The sequence below is a fragment of the Paroedura picta genome, chromosome 10 (genome assembly GCF_049243985.1).
Source record: "Paroedura picta isolate Pp20150507F chromosome 10, Ppicta_v3.0, whole genome shotgun sequence".
Classification (NCBI taxonomy): domain Eukaryota; kingdom Metazoa; phylum Chordata; class Lepidosauria; order Squamata; family Gekkonidae; genus Paroedura; species Paroedura picta.
In genome coordinates this window covers 48,084,832-48,109,623 of record NC_135378.1, presented here as the reverse complement: position 1 = coordinate 48,109,623, position 24,792 = coordinate 48,084,832, and the positions used below count along the sequence as shown (strand labels likewise).

At 38.8% G+C, this 24,792-nt stretch overlaps 1 protein-coding gene across 3 annotated transcripts; it reads right to left on the bottom strand.

Moving 5' to 3' along the window:
- Positions 1-928: 928 nt before the first annotated feature.
- Positions 929-22,798, bottom strand: GASK1B (golgi associated kinase 1B). 3 transcript variants are annotated; one of them, XM_077300008.1, is made up of 5 exons: positions 22,487-22,798; positions 20,757-21,877; positions 11,421-11,635; positions 8,310-8,536; positions 929-5,876 (listed from the first exon to the last, which is right to left on the bottom strand). In XM_077300008.1, the coding sequence occupies exons 2-5, from the start codon at positions 21,586-21,588 to the stop codon at positions 5,669-5,671; spliced, it is 1,482 nt and encodes a 493-aa protein (XP_077156123.1). In that variant the 5' UTR covers positions 21,589-21,877; positions 22,487-22,798; the 3' UTR covers positions 929-5,668. The 3 variants fall into 3 exon arrangements, with proteins under 3 accessions (XP_077156123.1, XP_077156120.1, XP_077156121.1); XM_077300005.1 differs by having other exon boundaries at positions 20,616-21,877; positions 22,487-22,794; XM_077300006.1 differs by having other exon boundaries at positions 20,616-21,812; positions 22,487-22,794.
- Positions 22,799-24,792: the final 1,994 nt, after the last annotated feature.

Here is a 24,792-nt window from a genome sequence, read left to right as displayed (position 1 = left end):
ATATGAATATGCCCCATATTCCCAGAGGAGCTGGAACTAAAGGTCACTGAGAAGCACAAAGGACTGAGGATAAGTGATGTACTATACTAGATGGCAGCTACAGCGATCGGAATAGAGGCCACTCGAGCAAGAAGCAATGTGAATTTGAATGGCACTAAGCAGAATTATACCCCTCTAAATCTATTGAGGCCAATGGGCTTAGAAGAGTATAACTCTACTTAAGATGGCACTGTAAGTAGTCTAAACTCAGGACAGGAATTTCAAAATTAGACTGAGGCAGAAAAGGTCCATTTTAGTATTTCATCTGCAACAGATTTTGTACCTGTACATATAATGTAAATTATATTTCACTTTCAATCTGTACGTTTAGTCATGTGATGCCCTACAGCTGTTCTTGGAAAGAGTCACTTCAAAAAGGTGAAAGAATGCACTTTTAATGCTGCCCCATATTTTAAAAAATCATTACAAATGAAAAACAGAATGTCGGCGAGAAAGAAGAAAGAGCTTTTCTTCCCTTCTCTCAGACAGGCAAGCTATTTATGTGCAAGGAGCTTTCTTACTTGGGGGGAGGGGTCAAAACATATAACCCCTCCCTCCGGGGAGGGCGGTATATAAGTATGATAAATAAAATACAAACACACCTACATTCTGTAGTGCAACAGTGCCCCAATGCCCACATCATCCAACTGTATGCTAAATAGAAACAAGAAGAAGAACTAACATACGGTTTGCCTATGAAACACATATAGTCAGGGGATGTTTTAAAGGCAAGCAGTTTGGTAAGAGCTTGAAGTCTGATGAGAAAACAGCTAACAAAGGTTACATAACCTGTTGTGGGTTTTGTGTGTGTGTTTTGCGAGAACAGCAGTCAAAATTATAAGATGTTTCCAAAACTCTCTGCACTTCACAATAGAGTTAACTCAAAGTCTTCAAATCAAAGTTTTTATTGTAAAGTCTTCAGTTCAAAATGTGGAAGATACTGCTTTTATTGTTTATTTTACAGGGAACAGCAACACAGAGAATAGATGAAAAAGCTAAACCTTATACAAATTAAAATATATTTACCGGTAACAAGCAATGTATGTCCAATATGTTAATGCTGCAAATATATATAAAATTAAACCCCACATTAAGAAGCGATTTTGAATAGCAAAACAAACTACAATGTCACAACTGTACCCTTGATGTTTGTTTTCAGTATTCTAATGGTTCTTGTTAATATTTAGAAGACAAACGGTTTTAACTTTCACTTTTTAAATTCAACAGGAAATTTCTTCTCATTTTTGGAGTTTCACATTACTGACATATTTTAGATTAATATTTGAACTGTAGCTTCCATTGTATTCAGTTGTGTTTATGGAGTAATCCAATACTTGATTTTACATAGCAAGTTTTACATGTACTGTTGACCATAAGGAAACTTCTTTGAATTATCAGGTTTTATTGATGCCAAGTGGAATTGCATTGGTCTGCATCTGCTCATGACTCCATCAAGGTATGAAATGGACAGCATTCTTTATTGGTGATCAGAGCCTGTCAGCCCAACTAGGTAGTCGCTTGGGGGACAAGGAGAATGCACTCAAGTACCCCCAGAGCACACAAGGGCCTTCCTATTAACTCCTATGAAGAATGGGTGCAAAAGGGTGCCATTGCTGATCTCTGTTGAAATGGATGAGGAAGATGGCATTCACAGAAGTTCTGTTAGGCTCTCAGTTAGAGCACTGCTCCTTAATGTAAAGAAAATATACACTTTTTAATTTGCTGTGATCTATTGCACTGACCTATTAAATGGAGCTGGGAAAAGATTCCTGCTTTGTGTGAGAACAAGCCAGCATCATGTTTTCTACTGCTACAAAAATATTCAGGGTTGTTAAAAAGTTGGCATTGCACCCAAGAATTTTAACACACAGTCATTTCTCCCACACACAACTCTTGGATTCCTCTACTCCCTTTGGACTAGTCTGGGACGTGAAAATATTTCTGGTCCCATATGCCTATAAATGGAAAATAGCTCAGTACAGCTGTTTACAAAAGACATGAACAAAACAAGGGTAAACAGCTCCTTCTTTGCCTGGAAGACTACCATAATGAACAGCTTCTAATTCATTTTGTCCTGTTCCCCAGAATGGAATAAGAGTCCCTGGGGCGGTAAACCTGAGGCTTTAAAATCAAGGAAATTAATTTTGCTGTCACCCTTGCCCCAGCGGTTGAGGTCTAAGGAAATAATTAACTGCACATAAATGGCCTTGCAGAATGCCTGTTTTGGCACGAGCCACAGCAGCAGGGAAAGGCACTTGAAGCACACAGAACTGGATTTATTGATAAGGGGGGGGGGGACTATCCTTTTCATTGATGAATATGCCATCGTTCCTATATAGTAGTCCCATTTATTCAACCCTCCTGATTGTGAATGGATAACAAAACCAGACTTTGGTACAGTCTCAGACATTCCAAGGGCAAACAAGAAAAAAGAAAAACAGCCACTTAGAGGAGCAGCATGATAAGTTTGGGAGATGGCCTTTTTTCATGTGCTTGACATTCCTGCAGTTAACTCCCTTTTTAGTATACAAATTACAGCTGAATCATTAAAATCTCTGAAATCACAAGCATTTATGGTAAAAATCCATATGCACAGGGGATGCTAAATAGGGGATGCCTAGAAGAGCAGACCTACACCACAAACCTATCTAATATCCATTCTACCTCCCCAAGGAAACTCAGAACTATTGCTCAGTATAAGCAGGCAAAAAGAGCCCCACTAGATCAGACCCTTGACCCTTCTAGTCCAGCATTGTGCTTCACACAGCAGCCAAACAGCTGCTCTGAAGGCCAAACAACAGGACACAGAAGACAAAATCTTTCTGTAACACTATGGCCTAGCACTTGGCATATGATCCTCTGTGAGTCCAGAACTTTATACACATATTAAAGGTAAAGGTATCCCCTGTGCAAGCACCGGGTCATGTCTGACCCTTGGGGTGACGAACATGAGAAAAGCAGAAAACAGTTCAAGACAACATTCTATAGTACTGGCAATAGTGATCTTCAAATCCCTTTTAAGTGTTTGATCCCACCGGAATTTCTGCTGATGAAACAGGAAGTGGGAATCCTCCTTGACCACCCAGAAAAGTTATGGTGAGAATCATAGAGCCTGAATATACAAAACTCATGAGGATGGGTCACTGTAGTAATGAGGCAAATTGGGTGAGATGGAGTGAAATTGGGTGAGATGGATTGAAAAAGCTGGCTGTATCCATCCACCCCTCTATTTCATTTTTATTAGTATTTTGGAGCCAGAGTTTTGACTCTCTCATGAGTTATAAGATGCCACAAGATAGAAGGCCCGTATCCTACTGCCATTCCACAGGCAGAAACACATTATTTCACGCCTTCCTCTTCCCTTGAAGAGGCAAGCATGATAGCAGCTGGACTGTCACAGACAGAAAAAGGCATGTAGGTCAGGGCGCTGCAGTGAGAGAGGGAATCAGGAGAGATTGCTCCTGCCTTATCTGTCAGTATAATGGTGACAGGACACAGCCATTTGATCCTTTGCAATACTTTTACTGGAAGGAATGTTTTCAGAGCAACAGGATTCTCATAGCAAGATGAACTAAAATGACAGTCAGCAGTACATTACACTGTAAACCTGATTTCATCACTCAAATGGCAGGAAGACTGTACAGAGGTGGACACATGTTGCATCTAAATCCTCCAATGTTATAGATCTGAAGTAAGACACAATCAACATGTAATTTTTAAAGACAATCTAGGCTTCATTGTGCTCATGCCAATGAAGCCTCTGACACAGATTGGCTGAGTGAGGACAATGGATCAAAATGTAACCCACGAGAAAGGTGAATTGTAAATTTGTTTAGGATTATAATTTTAGTATCATGCAGGGCAGCTGGGAACCATGTTTTAGGAAACATGGGAGAATACAAGAAAGGAATCTTTAAAAGGTGCAAAGCAGGCAATATACTGAGAAATCTGCATTCAGATGCCCCTTGTAAATAGCACATGGTTTCTGCACTTGCCTCTCCCCTCCCCTCCTAAAGGTTTTCTAATTTCACATGATACATACATGCAGGCACAAGGATAATCCAGTTATCTCCCGCCCCCCATAAATTGGGATTCAAAATCAGACTTTAATATCCCATCTTTCAGGAAGAGAGGTAGCTCCAGATAGCCTGTGCACCTGCATTCATATGCCACAAGTTGACTGGGTTTGCTTCTAACTGGGATTCTTCACATGCTAAAGTGGGGGTAGAGGGGAGGCAAGTCTGTGAACAGTTTTCATTTACATTTTGAGTGGAAACTGATTAAAACGGCATTTGCTTGTCTACTGAGTTTTTTGCTTCCAAAGTGAAACACTGAATTCTTTTTCATGACATCATACTCCAATTGTGAGTCAACCATTCTTTCTGCATCCTTCATATGCTTTTTTCCCCCAAATCAACTTTGCAACAATTTTGGAGGGTAGTGCACAGTCCATCATACCATCTGCACAGGAAAGTGTGCATTTTCCAAAGTCCCAACCATATTAGTGCCATTTTCAGAGTGTACTACTGTAACTGCCAAATAGTAAAAAACCCTCAAGTAGTCTGTTGACACAGTAGGGAAATTGGCAATTGACGGAGGGCAAGGTACAGAAAAATCTCTTGTCGCAAATCTTTTCAGAGAGTAGCCAAATAGGTCTGTAGTAGCACAGTTAGATTTGAGTCCAGTAGCACCTTAGAGACAAACAAGAGATCTGTTACCAATGTCAATGCCTTTCATTCTCAGTGGCAGCCAGAACAAAACTGAGAATAGTCATCATTGTGAATGCAAGCAAAAATAAACCTGAAGAACCAGTTGATGGAGAATTAAGTTTGGAACTGAAACAAGAAAGGGCTCATCAAAGCACAAAATGAGGAAGGATTTTTGTGATAAAGACAAGGACAGAGAGGAATCTACATTGGCTAGTCAAGAGATATAGTAGGTAAAGGAAGGAGGATAATAGGCCATGGCCTGAAAAATCGAATCTGACAAAATGACTGATGGTAGTAACTTCTAGTTTCCTATGGAATTTTCTACAGACAAATAATTTTGTGGATGATAACATAAATAAACAAGAAGGAGCAGCAGCAGCAATTACGTAACATTTCCTCACTCAGTCCCTTGGATGGCATGTTTATGTGCATCCAGAAATGAAAGGAATGTCCATGAAGAATGATTATGGTTATTTGTCTAAATAGTTTTCGACACATAGCAGAAATAAGAGCAACACTTGAGGTCTGTCATTTTTTGTTTGAAAGAAAGAAAAATCCCTGTATAATTTAGAAAAAAGCAATTATTTGCAGCCATACTTACACCCACTTATTATAGAAGAGTCCCATTGATATAAATAATTTGGGCAGTTGCTCCCTTTTTGGACTTCAAAGCTAATAACATCTCTAAGTTTATGTTCATTAAAATAAAGCAAATTGTAACACTTTTACCCTCATATTTAACTCTTTAAAACAATTCAATTTATGTGTTTCAGTTTACATCTATAGAATATCCAATTTAAAATGTTGTTTGACCATTTGTTCTTGGTTCTCTGAAAGTGAAAGAAATGGAAATTGTAATTGCCAGTAAACTCTATGGCAGGCTTTCTGTTTTTGTATGTGTGCCTTTTCCCTACATAATTTTACTTGTTTATTGACAGTACTTTTGCCCCATGTGCATCAATGTAAGTAAGAAGAATTTTGGCCCTTCTTTCTATCACATCAATGAGTTTTTCAATCCCTTGACGACCTCCTTGACTCTCCCAAAAAATTCTGTCAAGGAACAAAGACTGAAGAAGCTTCTCTCGCAAATGTTGGCTTTTCAGCACTGAGATTGCAGATTCAGGGAACCTGAAAGTAAATATACATGTTAGTTTTGATGTGATATAATTTAATTGAAAATATGATTCAGCAATACAAGTATCAGTCTCCAGATGGGACCTGGGTTTTCCCAGAATTCCACTTTACATTGGAGAACATAGCCACTTTGGAGGGTGGACTCTATGACAATGTGCTTCTCAGAGATCCCTGTCCTCCCTAAGGTTCATTCTCAAATCTCTAGAAAAATGTGTGAGATCTACATAATATAATTTTGTGATGTGAATTGCCAGCTGCTAACTTTGTTAAAGATCTCACACATTTTTCTAATTGCAAACCAAAAAAATCTGTATGTTGCGTATTATGGAGCTGCCCAAAATTATATAAAGATACCAGCAGAACACCCATTAAGACATGAGTTGGAGAACACCAGTCCAGAATTAGACATGGACATTTGGAATTTCCTCTTGTTTCTCACTTCACAAAGGCAGGACATACACTGGACACCTTGTTCATTATTTATGTATTTGAAAATTACATTATTCCCAACATTATATCCATTAAGATGTTACCAAACTACTCTTACATAAAGAAGAATCTTTAATTAAGCTTCTTGGAACTTTGGTGCCTCAAGGATTTAATCCAGAAATTGTTTTCAGTGGGTTTTTTTATAAATGGTATATAATGGTCATGACTGTTTCATAGTTATAAGTATCTCTTTTTGTATTATTGGAGACCTGTTAAAGAAAATCGAAAACCTTTGAAAATATCTTGTATCTTGTATCTGTATCTTGATGATCTGATGAGTCAAAGATGATCTGATGAGTCAGTGGTTTGACAGCTGTCAATGATGATCTAATGACAATTGGTTTGACAGCTTGATTGCAGCCAAAGCTTTAGTTGTTTACATTCAACTCTTACTCCATTCAGCTGGAGACTATTAGCCAAGACATATTTTACAGTGGTGGCTTGTGGGTCCATGTAATGTGGGTCCAGACTGGATCCACGTAAAGCAGCTTACTATACTGCTTGGGAGTTTCAACTTTTGTCTATGTTGTTAAGCATTTGGAAGGTATTAAATACATGGGGAGTTCTTCTAGGAGTTATAATGGCTCTGTATTTTCTGTATTTTTCATATTTCATGAAAATATGAAATATGCTATGACAAAGAGAACTTTGTCACAGTGTTTTGTCTCATTGGTTGTTGTAACCATTTCCTGTCTCTGCCTATCATTATTTGCTTCTTCCAATGAGTTCAGGGCAGCTTATACTATGCTCATCTGGCATACTGTCCTGGAGATCCCCATCCTTTCCATCTCTCAGCAGAAGCCTCTTAAGAGTGCTTCTTGTAAAAGGTAAGGTGGTGAACATTGCTTTCATAAATTTATTATTCTGTTTTAACTGTACCTAATGGCTGCTAGTAAAAATAGAAGAGAGTCAAAACAACGGCAGACTAAAACAAAGAACTTAGTAAAACTTGGCCCCAATGAGGCTGTGAAGGGTTGCCAGCCCTGCATTGGCAAGTGGTTGGAGATTTTGGGGCCAGTGCCTGGGAAGTGTCAGGGAAATGTGATGGCATTTCTGGATGCTCTCTAGGGATTGCCCCTATCCTCTTTACCACAGAGAGTGGGGGAATTCCTACATTGGCTTCAAGAATGTGATGTAAAAGGGGACACAACAGAGGGGATTTAAGTGTAACAAATGAAGAGCATAATCTATTTTTCTTTGTATTAACAATTTATATTATCTGTCCTTTTTCTATATTTTATCTTTATGAAAATAAATATGTATATATATATAAAAAAAGAATGTGATGATCTTTAACGCAGATTTATGTATTATTACTTCATTTGGAGGAAATTCTACAAGCATTACTATTATTCCCATTTCCCCCCTCCCATTTCTCAAAATAGCAAGGCCAGGGGACTAGGGCTGCCAAGTCAGCTATGGCAGGAGGCCTTCTGTTGGTAGTCCTACTTGCTAACTACTGCTCTAAGAAATGATGGGAGAATTTTTAAACGGTGATGTTGAGTGCATTGCTATATCACTTCCAGGGAACAATTTCTAGAGCTACCATATGTTTTCCTGCAAGTGTTGCAGAAATGTAGCTGATGTTGTGTTTCTCATGTTCTCACCTGCATCCCTCCTGGCAGACGCCAGGCTCCATTTGACAACCCAATGGGAAACTGATAGAAAGGGCTGGGAGACTGCCTACTGCCACTAGCTGAATAGTTACCTTAGGCCTATACTTTTCCATCCAGTTTTTTGAATACCAGTGTTTGATTTTTAACTGCTGATGATACTGGCCGCAAGCTTAATTACTTACAGTAGTTCTAATTCTAATTCCCCTTTGCATGGAAATACCATGGAAATACCATGTAAAAGACATTGGAGATCTAAAGTGAAGAACCAGAGGAAATGCTACTGAACCCCTTTATGTATTTACACATATGTCACAGAACTTACTCTTTTATGCCATACAATATTTTGAAGTCTAGATTATCTTCACTTCTGTCAAAAACCCCTTTGTTATCTATGAAGACCAAATGTCGTGGATCCTCCTTTCGCTGAACAATATGAGTCAAAGCAATGCTATCCTGGTCATTGCAGTTCAGATGCAGTCCTTTCTGTACACAAGAATCCTCTTTACGTGGTTTGAATCCACAGCAGTTTTTGTCCAGCCGGTGATAGATCTGAAAGTGAAAATGGAGTCCACCGTGAGAGAGAATCCAACACAAAATTACTGTATTAATATTCACCCAGAAGATAAATACCATCTCCCTCTTCCTAGATCATAACAAGGATGCTGGATTTCTTACTTGCTACAAGTATTAATATCTTTCATATCCCACTCCTTTATTTGGCTTTACCAGTGTAACGTTTTAATGGGATCTGCTTACTGTTTCCTCATGCACTTTCCTATATTCAATGCCATGGTAATCCTATTTTGTCTATCAATAGCTGGTACTGGTCCCCTCACCCACACTGAGTGGTCTAATTACACTTTTGATTGAACTTTGTTTTAAACTGACCTCTCTATTATCTTTTCCTTCCCTTCTATTGATTCTTTGATAAAAATGTTTTGGACTTGGCATAGATGGCAAAATACCCAAGTCAGAAGCCAGACTGGAATCTTTAGTCAAGGATGTTAATGACTGAATTGTTTACAATAAGTGAGCTTGGCATGAGGAAAAAAGGTTCTCTGTTCTTGTCTTGCCACAGGAAACAATGTAGGTTGGATGTTGGCACCCTATTTGAGTGCCCATGGACCCCCTAGCCCAATCTTTTTTTAACTTGGGGTTTCTTTTGAGGACAGGCTCCCACAGCTACACTGCAAATTTGGTGCCTCTACCTCAAACCCCACCCCAGATTATGGAATAGATGGAAAGGAAAAATTTTGGTCCCTTTAAATATAAATCACCCAATACCTACATGGCCCAATCACATCCAAATTGCAGTTCAGTAATTCGGATAAGGCTGATTCTGGTAGTTTAACTTCAGGGGAAGGTAGGTCTGGTCTGAATTCATCCAAAAAGTGTTCTAATCAACATTGATTCAAGTACTTTTAGGACAACCTGAACCAAATCTCACTTGCCTAGATCAGTCTTCAATAACAACCTAATTAACCCATATCTGTATATCATGTCACCATTCCAAAATGTGGGAGCAATAAGCTATTCTTGAAAGGCTACAACTATGACTTTATATTAGATGCTCAGCATTGCACAATTATGGAAGTAATGAGAATTAATAGACAGGACAGCCTATTTTAGGAGGGAAAATATAATGTTCTATAATTACCACGTACAAGTGCTATAAATGCAACCTAAATAAAAGGACTCATTGATTTCCTCTTTTTTAAAAGAAGAGTAATATAGGCCATACAACCATCTCCATAATTCTAACAAACATATGCAAGGGTGAATTTTAAGAATAAAAGGAGACCTGTACAAACAACTCAGCTTTTAGAAATAGGTACCAAAATGGGAACAGTCAAATGATAGACTCTGCAAAGTACGGTATGTGCCTTTGAAATGAATGGAAGTTCTTGTTGCTGTGATTATTTAATGTTTTCTCTGGATCGCAGGCATCTGTGTTTTTTTCTGTCTGAGACTAGAACACTGTTGTGCTTTTAAAATAACAGATGAGTCACTCATCATGTGGTACCAGTCATGTGTTGTCTTATTCTTTAAACACTTTAAAAATGATGGATCCTGGTAAAGTTATTAATTAAAACTGGCAGTTTAGCCCATTCCACCATTTTGTCAGTGCCGTCCTAACCACAGTGAATCCTCTCTAAGTCCATTCATATCCTTTCATTTAGAGGGGTGTAACACCAGGATGGCTCCAGAGATTTCTTTGCTTCCTGAACTGCTGACAGCACTATTCAGATTTCTAAGAATACATATCACCAGACACCATCTTTGTTTCATGAAGCAAATGTTTCCCATTGCGTGAGGTTCCTCCTGCCCTTGTAACCAGTCCTTATCTATTCGGCCTTCTAAAATGGTGCCCCAATGGCCAAAAGGAAACTGACAATGAATATGATGCTCCTGTTGTGAGAACAGCACAACACTGAACACTGCTGTGCTAAATTATAGAAAGGTCTTGAAGTTCAAAAATCATTTTATAAATGTTTTAATACATAAAATCCAAGCAAAACTTAAAATGCTTAGAAAACTTAGAGATGTTGTCTACATCTATGTCCAGATAAATTTGAGTCCACCCTCCAAAGCAATACTTTCTTCAGGGGATCTGATCTTTATCATCTGGAGATCTATTGTAATAGCAGGAGATCTCTAGGTGCTACCCAAGGAATACTACAGAGTCTGGTAGCCAGCTGACTGCAAATGAAAGCAGTCTGTCTCTGCTTACTTACAATGTTGTAGACTGCCACAAAACTGCTATAAAATACCTGCTGAAAATGGAATAAGACATGGCACCTTTTCTGTCTTGTCAACAGAGAAGCTCATTTAACTTTGTGGCATAAACAAGCCATAAACATTTTCCTTCATCATGTGAGGAGTCCTAAAAGAGAGACTTTTAAGACAAACTGATTTCATATCTAGTGTGAATATTTAAATACAGTGGAACTCTTCCCCTAATATGTTGCAAAATGTTGTGCAAATCGAACTGATTTCTCTGTCTCTCTGTCTCTCTCTCACACACACACAAATTTTGCTCACTCAGATCATTGGAAAGGCCAAGTTGTATGGTAGTCATTCCTTCCCCCCCTCCCCCCACCCCCGCATTTTTTCTTTACAACATTTAATTTTCAGAGTTTCTGAATCAGATTTTGGTATGTGGGATTCATGTTTCAAACAGGGAAACTGGTAAAATGCATGGAATATTTAAATTAAAACTCTGAAAATTGTTGACTTCAATCTAAAGCTAAAGATTAAAGACAGAGAATTTAAAATTTTTGTTGGCATAGAATTCTCAGTCACAGTCCCTTCTAGAGCTCTTAATGCAAGCACTGAGGAATATAATCAGATAATGATTCACTCAGTTTTTAAAGGTAGATAAAACAAATTTCATATGTTGGTAATCAGTCTCACCTTGCCATTTTTTTCCTACCTGTAAGAGAAAATCAAGGAGAGCCATCTTGGACCATTCATGGTAATGGACATCTGTACATCCCCATTCTGCTTTGGACACTTTATGATTTTGCCAACACTTCTGCTTTAGTTGCTGTTTGTAGGCCCCCCAATTGAGCTTCAAAGAAGAGTGTGTCTCATTGTCCGTTTGGGACAAGGAAGGATCCCAGAGAATCACAGGACATGGTTGGTTATCTAATGTGAACAACAAAAAAGAGAAACAGCCACTAGTGCATTTAGGACTTGCAACACTTGTTCATTCCATAGGCAATGTATAAAGTCATAACAGTTTAATAGCAAAGGTTTATTTTAAAAAAGGCATTTTAAAGATGTGGTAGGAAGAATCTGAATCCAGCATTGATTTTTCTTCCTTTGGTTAATGTGGTCATATGCCACATCTAAAGGAAGACACTACACAGAAGGAAGAACTCTGGACCTATAATTGTCTCCAACGTCTGAAAATAACAGCTGCTTTTTTGCTACAAAAGCAATATTTTAAAAGGAACCATACTACAAGAGAAGATTTATGAAATGGATTGAAAATGGTTTGGCAGATCATCATGGAGTGTAAATCACTGTTGTTCATTCTATTTTAGTGAAGCAGTGTTCATTTATGAGAGTGTCATCCTTTAATGATAGATGTACAATTAAGCAGTGATGTCCAGAATCCAAAAAGCAGATTAATATTCTCATCTTTAGTTATTAATGTAAGACTTACTAATTAAGGAATAACTTAGACAGAGAAAAATATACATAAAGAGTGAGTGGCTATTTTGAAGAGCAATATTACACAGACTCATACCATTCTAAACCCATTGACTGGAATGGATTTTAGAAGGCTTTGTATATGCTTAAGATTGCATTATATGTCTCAGAATCTAAAATCATAATGAGACTATGTGAGACATCTAAGAGAAAAGTTAATCCAAGCTTTATTAATGTTCTGTGCAGTTCTCCAGCATGTTACGCAAAACACATTTTATGAAAGTTCTTTTTAATTTTATTTCACTCTTCAGCTGGAAACAGATTTAGTTACAGCCTCGTTTTCCTTGAACATGGATGTATCATTTCAGATTGCAGAGGGTGGGTTGGGTTTGGAGTGAGCATTTCAAAAATACAAGTATGTAGAACATTGGCATGTCAGGGAATACATTAGGCTAGAATTTCTCTCTGTGACATATGGTTTTACACATGGGACAATTGATCAGCATGCAGGAATTTCAGTAGTAAGTTTCTACCTTCCGTCTAAAGTGCTACAACCCACATATAATTCACATACAAAACAAAATGAAGAAATTCAAAGGAAATTTAACAAATTAGCATTTATGCATAATGCTGGAATGCAGAGCAAAGTGCTTGTTTTATATCTAAACAAAGGATATGTGACTGTTTTTCTGTATTTCTAGCCTTAACAAACTTATCCATTCTTCTTTGTTTCAAAAGGAGGAACCTCATGTAATGATTCCTGATTTCTTTTATCCCTGCTTCCTCCCATGGGTTTATTTGAGAGAGGGTGAGAGAGATAATTCTGTTTTTTAATAGACAGGAAAACTTGTTATCTGTAAGAACAAAATGGAACAAATGTTAAATACAGGAAGTGCTTGTGATTCACAGGAAACAGACACAGCAAAATGAATCACCCCAAATAGAGGTCTCTTCAATACATTCCCCTAAAATGAATGGACTCTGCCTGTAAATACGTACCAAGGTAAAAAGCATTAAATATTACACTGCAGTCTTAATAGAAGAGATCTAGAATAAATTGGAAATTTATTTGCTCTGACTTCTTGCCCAATAAATGACTGCCTACGATTCCATATCTATCAGGAAAAATATAAGGAAATATATCATCGTTTTTTATCAGGAAAATAAAATTTCACAGTCAGAGTAGTTCAGCAGTGGCATAGGCTGCCTAAGGAGGTGGTGAACTCCCCCTCACTGGCAGTCTTCAAGCAAAGGCTGGATACACACTTTTCTTGGATGCTTTAGGATGCTTAGGGCTGATCCTGCATTGAGCAGGGGGTTGGACTAGATGGCCTGAATGGCCCCTTCCAACTCTATGATTCTGTGATTCTATGATTCTATCTGGAGTGCACTGGCCTTCCAGTCTGCCAACATATATCCAAAATACCACAAAAAGAGGGGGGAAATCCCACTCCTGTTAAAGAACTTTTTACTAAAATGAATTAACAATAAATCATGTTACACACAGCTGACCACCACTACCACCTCAGATTTCATAGCCAGTCTGATCAGCTGCCTCCTCTTCCCTCTATGAACACACTCAAAGTCCACTACTCACAGCTTTTCTGACTGCCAGATGCTTTCCAGAATATCAGTCAGAGAAAGATCTTTCTCAGCACACTATCTAAATTTCTTTAACTGGAGATGCCATGGAATTAATTTAGCAGCTTTTTCACACAAAGCATGAACTTGCCATGGCTTTGTTATTCAAAATGTCAAACAAATCCCAAGGCAATCTCAGTAAGCCTCATGCTATTGAAAGGGTCTTACTCCTTCTACTTTCCTTCCCCAAGAGAAGAGTTTCACCTCTCTCAATCAGCCCCATCAATGTATATCCATGTCCTCCTTCCAGCAAGCTCTCTGCAACTAGCTGCTTTGCAGCTTTGGGACAGAAAGGAAGAGACTAACTACTCCTCTTTTAATCCACTGGGGCATGGGAAGAAGAAGAACTAATACTGAAGCCATAGAAGTGCTTGTTCTGCATGGGAATAGGTCTGCTATTCCCTTCTGTCAATAAAGGTAAAGGTAAAGGTATCCCCTGTGCAAGCACCGAGTCATGTCTGACCCTTGGGGTGACGCCCTCTAGCGTTTTCTTGGCAGACTCAATACGGGGTGGTTTGCCAGTGCCTTCCCCAGTCATTACCGTTTACCCCCCAGCAGCAAGCTGGGTACTCATTTTACCGACCTCGGAAGGATGGAAGGCTGAGTCAACCTTGAGCCGGCTGCTGGGATTGAACTCCCAGCCTCATGGGCAAAGCTGTCAGGCAGCTGCCTTACCACTCTGCGCCACAAGAGGCTCTTTTGCTCTTTTGTAATATAATTCAGGCCAGTTCTGCAATACTTTTCCATCACATGGAGATGCGGCCCTGGCCTATGCTCTGGAGGTTGCTGAACAGCTCCTATTTTGACTTATTTTTGGAGACCAGAGGAACTATTGAAGCTAAAGTGATTGAAAGGAGGACACATTTAAAAAAAAACATAATAAAAAAGACAGACAGTAATGGAGAATCAGCAGTTGCATGCTCATCTGTTTCAGAGCCACTGATTTTAGAGATGAACACAGCACCAGTGAAATCCCAGCATTTTTTTCTTAGATGATGCTCATCTCCATAGCAACATAGTACTTTGCCTCAACTTATGTATCCTCCAGATGTCTAATATTAGAATGCATAAGCAGAGCTAGATAGCTGGGGAAAAATGACTTTAAAACTCTTGTCTGATTTTTTAATAAGTACCATATGATTCCTTTCCCCTGGTCACCATCCCCTTTTCAGTTTCAATCATCAGATTATAACATACTACTTATTAAAACAGATTTCATAAGCTCCAAATAATTCAGAACACCCACAGATGTAATGTGTATGCATTAACTTAGGAAAATTTGAGGGGGGGATGCAGACTAAGCAAGGTAAAAGACAAATATGTCATCGTCAGAAAATTGCCAGAAAATACTAATTGTGATCTCAGAGAGTTCAGAAATTCTATATTGATTTAGACCAAAGGTCCATCTCACCCAGACTGTGCAATGATCATTGGCCAAAGATACCACTAGGAATCTCACAAAAGGGGTATGTTGTAAGTGGTTTTTTCCCCTCATTCATGCATAACAAACTCTAGAATATGAAAAAAACATAAAACCTGATATTGATGATCGTTTTGGTCTATGTTTTGCCATACCTTTGCACGTGCTATGTGTAAAAATCCTCCTTTAAGATGATTACACACAGAATAAGAAAGGGTCCTCAGTGTGTTTATCTATATGAAACAGGTCATTAATTAAGTTCTCATTATCGAACTCTCTATATACTGTAGAATTTAATGCCATTTGAAAGGATCTTGTATGTTGGGAGATTTATCTAGGCATTGACAAGTCACAGTTCATACCTGGTGAGTCACCCAAACCCAACAGCCAAATCTCAAGATAACTTAAGTGCTCTTTTTAAATCTCTGCACCATCTTTTAAAAAAAATACTACACAATCTGGAGTGGATTTTGATACATTCTTGTTTTGTGTATGAATGCAAATATTAATGCAAGTAGGAGGGCATATCTAATCAAGAGATAGCATCAGTAGATTCTAACCACTTCTTAAACAAACCTCAGCTCGCCAATAGATGGTTATTATCCACACTATTGTTTTGCCTTCCAGTCACGTTGTCAAAACTAGATCATGGGATGTCTCCACCTTTTTGAGTCCACAAGCACATCTGCAATGTTGTGGGCCCGAATATGAAATGGCTGCTATAGGAGGAGGAGCTAACTACAAAATGGCTGACAAAAGACACAGCCAATCACAAACTGTCAAAGAGCAAGGTTCTAATAGTAACTCTTCAAAATATGAAGCAAAAGCTCTGTTCCACAGGATGTCTCTTAAAATGAACATGTGCTGTGGTGGAAGCAGCTGCTAAAGCAACTTTGAAATGGTCTGCACAGGGAATCAGATCTTCAGTTGCTAATCAGAAGCCCTGTTGGGTCACAGCTTCACCTGGCACCACCCCCTTTGTAAAAACCTTTGGCAGTGGGCACCTGACACCACCCCCTTTGTAAAAACCTTTGGCAGTGGGCGCATGGCATACAGGGACACCACAATGAAGGCTTCTGTAGTAGAATATGAGAAGAAGCTGGCTCTGTTAAACATCATGCAGTAAACCTGAATGTACCAGCCAGAATGTGTTTTCTCATTCCTGACTTACCAACAGAGATACAGTCTTAAAATGTGCCATAAAGAATATCATCGGTGTCTCATTCATTTAATTTCTTTCTTTGTTTAAGGCATCATTTTCACTTCACTTATCAGCCTATTGAGATCGCAAAAGTAACAAGGTAGATGGAATGAACAGTGTTCCCTCTTTTGTCTGTGCCACGTTCCCAGCCTCTGTTGATATAAGGCAGATCATGGAATGAGCAAACACAATGAGGCTCCAAGTCAAAAGCTCTTCAACACTTTCAGAGCAGAGCAACTCTACATTTGAGATGGACCCTTAGCTAGTGGTGTCAACTGAAGTTGTGCTCATGGAACTGTTCTGACAGCATAAGGGGTTCACTGTGGGGCACTTGGCTGGAGACAGACAATGGGCTATTTTCATTTTTGTATGAAAAGGTGGTACAATAGCACTTATCCCACAGCCGTCTGATAGGTTCTGCATGTTTTTATAATCCTTTCAAAACCTCGACCATAAAGAAGTGTAAGGCAGCAGAAATGTACATCACAGAGAACAATGCTCCATCACACCACATTACAAAACTATTGCCCATTTCCATCCTTTGTTATCAGCTCACTGATCTGACTAAACTCAGGGGCGAATTCTAACATCAGTTTACAATCACGATTGGTGCCAGTATCTGAAAACGATGTTTCTGTGCCACTTTAGTGGTTTGTCTGATCAGCTGGTAACGAGGAAACCTCTTTATAATGAGTGCACTTGGTCTGCCAATATCCCATGCATTTGTTTACTCTAATTTTTTTAATTCAGCTTTTCAGCAAGTGGCTTGCAAAAGCAGTGTTTTCACATACATACATATTGACACCACCTGCAGTTCTTCTTTCTTTCCACTGAGGATTCAGCTCCCCATTATTAGAAATCCCATATAAAAGTTGTCAACCACTAGGTGGGGCCAGGCATTCTCTTGAAATTACAACTGGTTTACAACTGGAGAAAAAAACTGCCCTGGAAGGCAGGCTGTATGGCGTTATACCCTGCTGAGGTCCTTCCCCTCCCTAAACCTCACCCTCCACAGGATCTACCCCAAAATATCCAGGAATATCCCAACCCAAAGTTGGCAAACCTGTCATCTATCTAACTAAAGATGAGTAAGCATCATTGCTGAGTAATAGTAGTGTTTCCTTTTCTTTCTTTTTTAAAAAGGCTTAAATCTAACTAAGCCTAAATCCAAGCAGCCACAGAAGTTGTTCTGTACATCCAAGGGGGCTTTGGGTTTATGTTGCCCTTTGAAGCCTAGTTCTAATGTTCCCAAGTAAACAGTAGACATCTAAATTCCTTGCCGTTTTACCATGCCCCACAACCTAGCCTCAAAAAACACAGATCTATGTGCTTGTACAAGTTGATCTCCCTGTTTTTTTGGTTTCTTTAACCTCTTTGGATAAAGGCCCTTCATTCACCTACTATCACATGTCAACTCGCTGACAAAAGCTGCATGTCTGCAACTGACATTACAAATTAAGCTTTGTTTGCTTTGCCAACCAAACTACAGGCGACGTTTGTCTTTTGCAGTCCCCAAGTACATCTGAACTTTGGTCAACAGCAATGAAGTTATAAGGCAAAACTTGTTAAGAGCCAGTTTTTCCTTCTGACAATGCAGATGTATCAAAAAGAATGTGAATTCTTCCATTTGGGCAACAGCAAACAGAGAGCAGCTGGGAACCTCATCACTGGGAATGTGGGGAGGGAGAGGAGCACAAACTATAGTTGGTTCATATCAAGTACTAAGCACATCTCTGGAAAAGGGGCTTCCACAAAATGAATGGGAGCTTTCAAATGAAGGTAAGTCTGGGCAGCAAATTTGCCCTTTTATATCACATCAGGAGTGAGAATCACAAAATAAAAGAAACCCTTCGAGGTGTTAACATCATGGTCACCAAGATGGTAGAAACTAATATGTATATGAACACATATGGCTAAAATGGGGGAGGGCGAAAATGCAAGCAGTGAATATGATTGGTGAACTAAATGCTCAGCTTAGCGTAGTGGTTAAGAACGGCAGCCTCTAATCTGGTGAGTCCAGTTTGATTCTCCATTCCTCCACATGCAGCCAGCTGGATGACCTGGGGCCAATCACCATCCTGTTAGAGCTGTTCTCACACAGCAGTTTTTCTCAGAGCTCTCTCAGCCCCTCCTACCTCACGAATTGTCTGTTGTGGGAAGAAGAAGGGAAGGCAATTGTAAGCTGCGTTGAGACTCCTTCATCTAGGGAAAAGTGGGGTATAAACCCCAATTTTTATTCTTGATTCGTTTCTTCTAAAGCAGCTCAACTGCTCACAGATAGATTTTTTTTAAAGATAAAAAGATTTTCTGACCTAAAAGATTTTCTGACCTAAAATGCATGACGCTGGGGAAGGGTGAATTGCCAGTCCATTTCACTTCAGCAAAAAGATGTTTGTATTTAAATTTCTCAAAGGAAAAACCAGAAACAAAGATGAGAAGTGCCCCTGAACAGGCCAGACTGGAGGAGGAGATAATAAGAGCTCCAATTCACAGGGGCTTTCAGAGGGCAGAGTCTGCTCAAAGTAACTATGATCATTAGTGGCTAAAATTGGACTGAAAACATTTCCAGCAAGAGCTGTGGCTGTTCCACATTCTGATCTCATCCATAGCTAAGAAACATCCCAGCAAAAAATAACCAAAATGAAAAACTGGCTATCCTTTTCCCCATTTTCCATCACCTAGCAACAGTTCCTTGCCTTTGGGAACATCACCAATTACAGAGATTGACAAAGGCTGAATTTCTCCTTTCTTTCTGACATTCTGAAAGGGGAATGCATACTGAAAGCAACTGTTTCTAAGGTTAGGCTAAGCGCTGTTTGCAAGGAAGGCTGCGTTCTATAATGTGTATGAACCCACCACCCAAGATCCCTGAAGCTCAACTGCTGGGTTTTTTCTCACAGCTCTGCAGTAACAAAATAATGCATGCATAATGAGTCTCCCATGTTCTGGTAGTCTTAATACTCCAAGAAGCAAGGAAGGAAGCATACTGCCTCTCTCACGGATCTACAGACACTATCATCGTTTCTGAGAACAGAGATTGCAGTTATATCCGCATTCAGCTGTTACTGCTTGTTTTGCTACCCTGATAATTGATTTTTTTTACAATGAAATGGAATTGTTGCACTAGAAAGGCCTCCCCAGGAAAAACAGTGAACTATTTTTAACAGATTCATTAAAATGCAGTGCAGCCTTTTTCAAGCTACTATCTGTGCCGGACTCTTCAGCTGAAGCCACGGTTTAACACAAGAGGGATGTTAAACTGCATTTATTTGGTCTAATTTTAACATTTTGTGCTGGGATTTCTATACTGGCAGAATAATGTATATCAGACATTTGGTAGCCACAATGAACAATAAGTATGAAAAGCAAGCTAATGGTTGCTTTTATTTGTATCATTGGAAGGATAATTTAAAAAACTATTGATAGCTCTCTTCTAAACTGGCCAAAGCAACAAAATAAATCCACTGTTACATATTTATGATAATGTTTTTTTTTAATCTAGCGGTACGGAAAGGGAGCAAATGTTAGCTGTATAATATGGCCATCAAATAACCTTGAAGGTTTACTAGGCTTAATTGATTTATTTTATTAGATTTTTATACCGCCCTTCCATACGGCTCAGGGCGGTTAAGCCCAGGATTTATAACACCAGGCTGTGCTGCCTCAGAATCTTCATTAACTTTACTAATTTATCCTAAATATTTACCAAAGTTCTCCAGAAATGATGGAAATTACATAGTTGAAACATAAGGTGGCCCATACCCTGGACTGGCATCGCCAATTTTTTTTTAAGCCCCCAAAGGCCCACCTGAGCAAAACTTTGACAAGATCAAACAAACCTAGTCTTATGTCAACTTTCAGATTCTGTCATACAATCAATTCTTTTCTCAAAAAGATATAATTTCTTGTTAATTAGAAATAACATTCAAATAAATTCTCCATACCCCTTATTTCACAGAATTTCACTTACTGTTAGCTTATAGTTGTTTTTTGCACTAACAATAAGTGAGGGTACTTGGAAAGTCAATAAATTATGAAAAACTGTGACCTTCAGGAAAGAATAAATGTCACTGGAAAAGAAATAATTAACAATAAAAAAATTCTTCTATTCTGCTCTATATATAGTCTTTACATTATATTTATTCCTGATTGTTGCAAAGACATAAACTGCTCTAGTATAGTTATCGTGCATTTTGTGAATCAGTTACCTTGGACAAAGTCTAATTTTCTGCCTACTGTTGGCAAGGTCCGATTCAGCCCCAGGATCCTGTCCAAATGGAAAGCAAACACTTCATTCATGTCATGAGGTCTCTTGAGGAGTCCACAAAAACCTTGACTGCAAGAATCACCTTTAATTAATCCATTCACAACAGACATCCTCTCAAATATCAGAAGTACTCCATGTTGAGATGGTGCTTCTTTAACAGTATCTATCTTGGAATCTGCCAGAACATGCATATGTAAGATGTCCTCTTTGCTTAGCCAAAATGGTGGCTTTTCACTGTACATCCTGATATTGCTTTCCTGGGTATTGGGCTGCACATTTCCATCTCTTGGAATTTTCATTGATTGCCGATATCTCTTAACATTTGGGAGTATTTCTTTTTCTTTGTCCTTTTTCTGGCGTTGCCTTGCTTTGTTTTGGACTACTTCTCTCTTCAGTCCTATGGAATTTCTAGTCCCATGAGGTGACTCATGCACTAAATGCTTCTCCTGAACAGTGAAAACTAATGGGTTGTTATTTCCATAGAGAAAAGGTACTGTATCTTTTTTCCTTTGCTTGGGCTTCACGGTGCCTTGGATGTTAGCAGGTTTGCTGTGCTTGGATCTCAAAGTAATGTAGACCACATTGGGCAGTGCTGCAGTATCATTTGTCTCCATCAGGGGTCGTTGCAAATCAGGAGGTGACAGGGTGCCATCCAGTGGGATCTCAATGAAAGGGGTCTGGACAGCATCTTGGAGATTCTTGGAATTAGCTTTCGGTGATCCTGCTCTATGCTGTGGTAGAACATGACCTACTTGGCTGACAAGGAACCCCAAGTAAATCACAAAAGCAATGCCCAATATCAAATTCCTTCTTGTCCTTGGGCACCTGCCACTCCAAAATCTCAGCAAACATGGTGTGCACAAAGAGCAAATGACCCAGTTTATAATTTGGCATATGTGATCCAGGAAATTCATTTCTCCAGTGAATCAACATGATGAAAGTAGTTTGAAGACTTGGGTAGCTGCAAGCTAAAAGGATGATGCCTGCCTTCTAAAATACCAGATTTCTCCTCCTCCTTTTCCATCTGCATGTGTGGGAAGGGGAATGACCAAAGAAAGAGAATGATGAATCTGACAGGCTACCCCTTATCAGCCATCACAGAGGGTGTGATTTTGTTTCAGAGAATGGATGGAGTCGGCTGTGAAAACAAAGTTAACTGAATCACAGTCTGAAAAGTCTGGGAATCCCTCCTGGGCTGGAACACTGTTACAGGGGAAAGAATTATAAATAACATTTTTCAGTCATTATCCACATAATTAGTTCTAACAATCTAAACATCAGCATTTAACAGGTATAGTAATTATTATATACATACCCAAAGGGAAAGAAGATCCAGATATTTCATTCTATTTACATCAAATTAATAGGAAACAATATAAAAAACTCTTAAGTACAGCTAGTCATTAAATTATGTTCCAGAATAACTAAGCATATAATATCAGCTATGAGTATTTAAAATTTAATGAAGATATATTTTTCCCTCTGTGCTAATTACAAGGGATATATGCAGTAAAATCACATAGTTTATTTCCTCCTATTATTCTAAGAAAATATTACTGTAACAAGTCAGAAATCTGCTAAACCAAACAATGCTTACATTATTAAATAAATGCATGCAGCAAATACTGGGCTAAATTTAGTACCCATGATTCATATGTGTGCTGCTAAATGTTCTAACTAACATTGCATAGCCAAAATATTTTTTTCCAGTGGCTGTTTTTTTAAAACAAAAATAGAACATTACACATAAACAAACATAATAATGCTTTTTACAGCAGAAGAGGAATCTCTTGTGTGTGTTCAGATTCTTACCTACACAGCTTCTCCCAGTTCTTTCTCTCAGTTCTTGTTCTCATAAATCTCTAATATTAATGCAAAGTAGTTTGTCAAAGTTCAAAAACATAAAACATACAGCTGGAAGCAGTCTACACTTTAGAAATATTGTTACAGACTTTATAGCCTTTCTACACATTTTCACTGGTTAAGACCGTTGTTTCCTGATTACTGTTACACGTTTACATGAATGTTGGATTATGATTAATATTAATTAAGGAAACACAGCTATTTTACATTCTGCAGTGAAAAAGCAGAGTATGCGGTCTTATTTCCAAAACCAGCACAGGGCTGTTATCTCTATTTCTGACTCCTGAGGGCCCCCTAGTGTATGCCAACTGAAACAGTATAATAACATTCCTTCCTGTAAAGAAAATTTGGGGTGTTTGTAAGTTTATATAAGCATACTAATAACAATGTAAGTCCCACTGAATGACAGCACCCCCCCCCCCAATGATAGGCCTGTAGGGAGTGAGATGCAGAGGGGCGCCTTGTGGGCATGTACACAGCTATGCTTCCAAACCATATTCAGCACAGTCGTGCCACTTCATGGGTTTCTTGAAGCCAAAATAATGTTTCAGGGGTTTCTCAATGATAAAAATGTTGAAAAAGGCTGCTCTAGAGGCTTCCCTACCCCTAACGTTCCTGCTAAACCTAGCCACTCCCAAATGTGCAACATAAAGTAACCTTAACTTTTAAATTAATGCCAGTAAGAATCCTTGTTTTTTAACCAACGGAGTCATGTAATGTAATTTTAAAAATATGTATACATCCCATGGTCTTTTTAAAACATGTCTCTAAATATTCATACCCCTAACGCTGCTAGTTAAGTGAACCATTGCCCAACGTGAGCCATACCAAAGCTAACCCTAACTTCAAGACTAAAGGCCATAGGGATCCAAGTTTTAAATATATTTGTACATGTCAAACAACATAAAAACATATTTATACATCCCATGGCCTTTCTGAACCATGTCTCTAACTTTTCTCTGAATCTAGCCACCTTCAAATCTGAAATACCCAAACCTAAACCTAACCCTTACTTTTAAAGTAACCCCAGTAGGAATCCTTGTTTTTAACCTATTTTTACATGTAGAATGATGTAAAAAATATTTATACATTCCATGGCCTTTCCAAACCATGTCTCTACCTCTTCCCTACTCCTATTCAACTAAAGAACTGCCAAATCTGAGCCACAGCTCAGCTAACCCTAACTTTAAAATTAACCCCCTTGAGAATCCATGGGTTCTGACAATTTTTATGAGTAAAATAATGTAAAAAAATATTTATACCTCCCATGGCTTTTCCTAACCAAGTCTTTAACTCTTCCCTACCCCTAATGTTCCTGCTAAACCTAGCTACTGCCACTTCCAAGCCATACGTAAGCTAACCCTAACTATAAGTTTAAAATTAACCCCATAGGAATCCATGTTCTGTAACATATTTTTACATGTAAATGTAAAATAATGTACAAAATATTAATACATCTTATTGGCTTTCATAATCATGTCTCCAACTGTTTCCTATGCCTAATGGCCTTGCCCCAGCACGGGCCATACCTAAGCTAACCCTAACCTTAACTTTAAAATTAACCCCCACAAGAATCTACATTAAAAAATATTTTTAAATGTTAAATAATGTGAAAAATATTTATACATCCCATGGCCTTTCCTAGCTATGTATCTTACCCTTCTCCACCCCTAGCCCTCCTGCTAAACTTAAGGACCGCCAACCGCAGCCATACCCAAACTAACCCTAACCTTAACTTTAAAATTAACCCTCACAGGAATACATGTTTTTTCACTACCAGTCCAGCTGTCTGTCCAGCCCAAACAGACATTGAACAAATGAAGACGACCTCAAAAAACAGTGTGGTAGATTACAGAGGCTCGAGAAACAATATTTTAGAAATGAAAACACAGAAATGTTCTGCACAGATTAACCCTTTTCAGGCCAAAATACCTCCAGAATTTGGGGGGGAGGGCTTAATACCTGGTCAGGCCTGTTCTGGGCCATCCTGGCTTTTACCTTCCCCCCCCCCCAATACAATTAACAAGTTTGCGAATTTCCCAACACTCCTTGTCAGCTGATAAATGTTCACTAGGTAGAGTGAAGGTATAGAAGAGTCTCGTGTTAAGTTTATTATGTTTCTTTGCATAGTGACTCCTCGGGAGTGAAGTTTGTTTGTAGTCTTCAGGTGGAGCACCCGTTGTGCCGCAGACCTAATCGGATTTAGATGGCCGGGATGCAAAGCAGATGTCAAGAAGCACTAAAAGTTTTCTCAG

Excerpts from the sequence above, each read along its gene's own strand:
- GASK1B (XM_077300005.1), bottom strand. The coding sequence starts at position 21,588 with ATGAATTTCCTGGATCACATATGCCAAATTATAAACTGGGTCATTTGC. Across the intron at positions 11,636-20,615 it reads AAAATTAGACTTTGTCCAAG|ATAACCAACCATGTCCTGTG; the intron begins GTAACTGATTCA and ends TGTTCACATTAG. Across the intron at positions 5,877-8,309 it reads ATATTGTATGGCATAAAAGA|GTTCCCTGAATCTGCAATCT; the intron begins GTAAGTTCTGTG and ends ATTTACTTTCAG.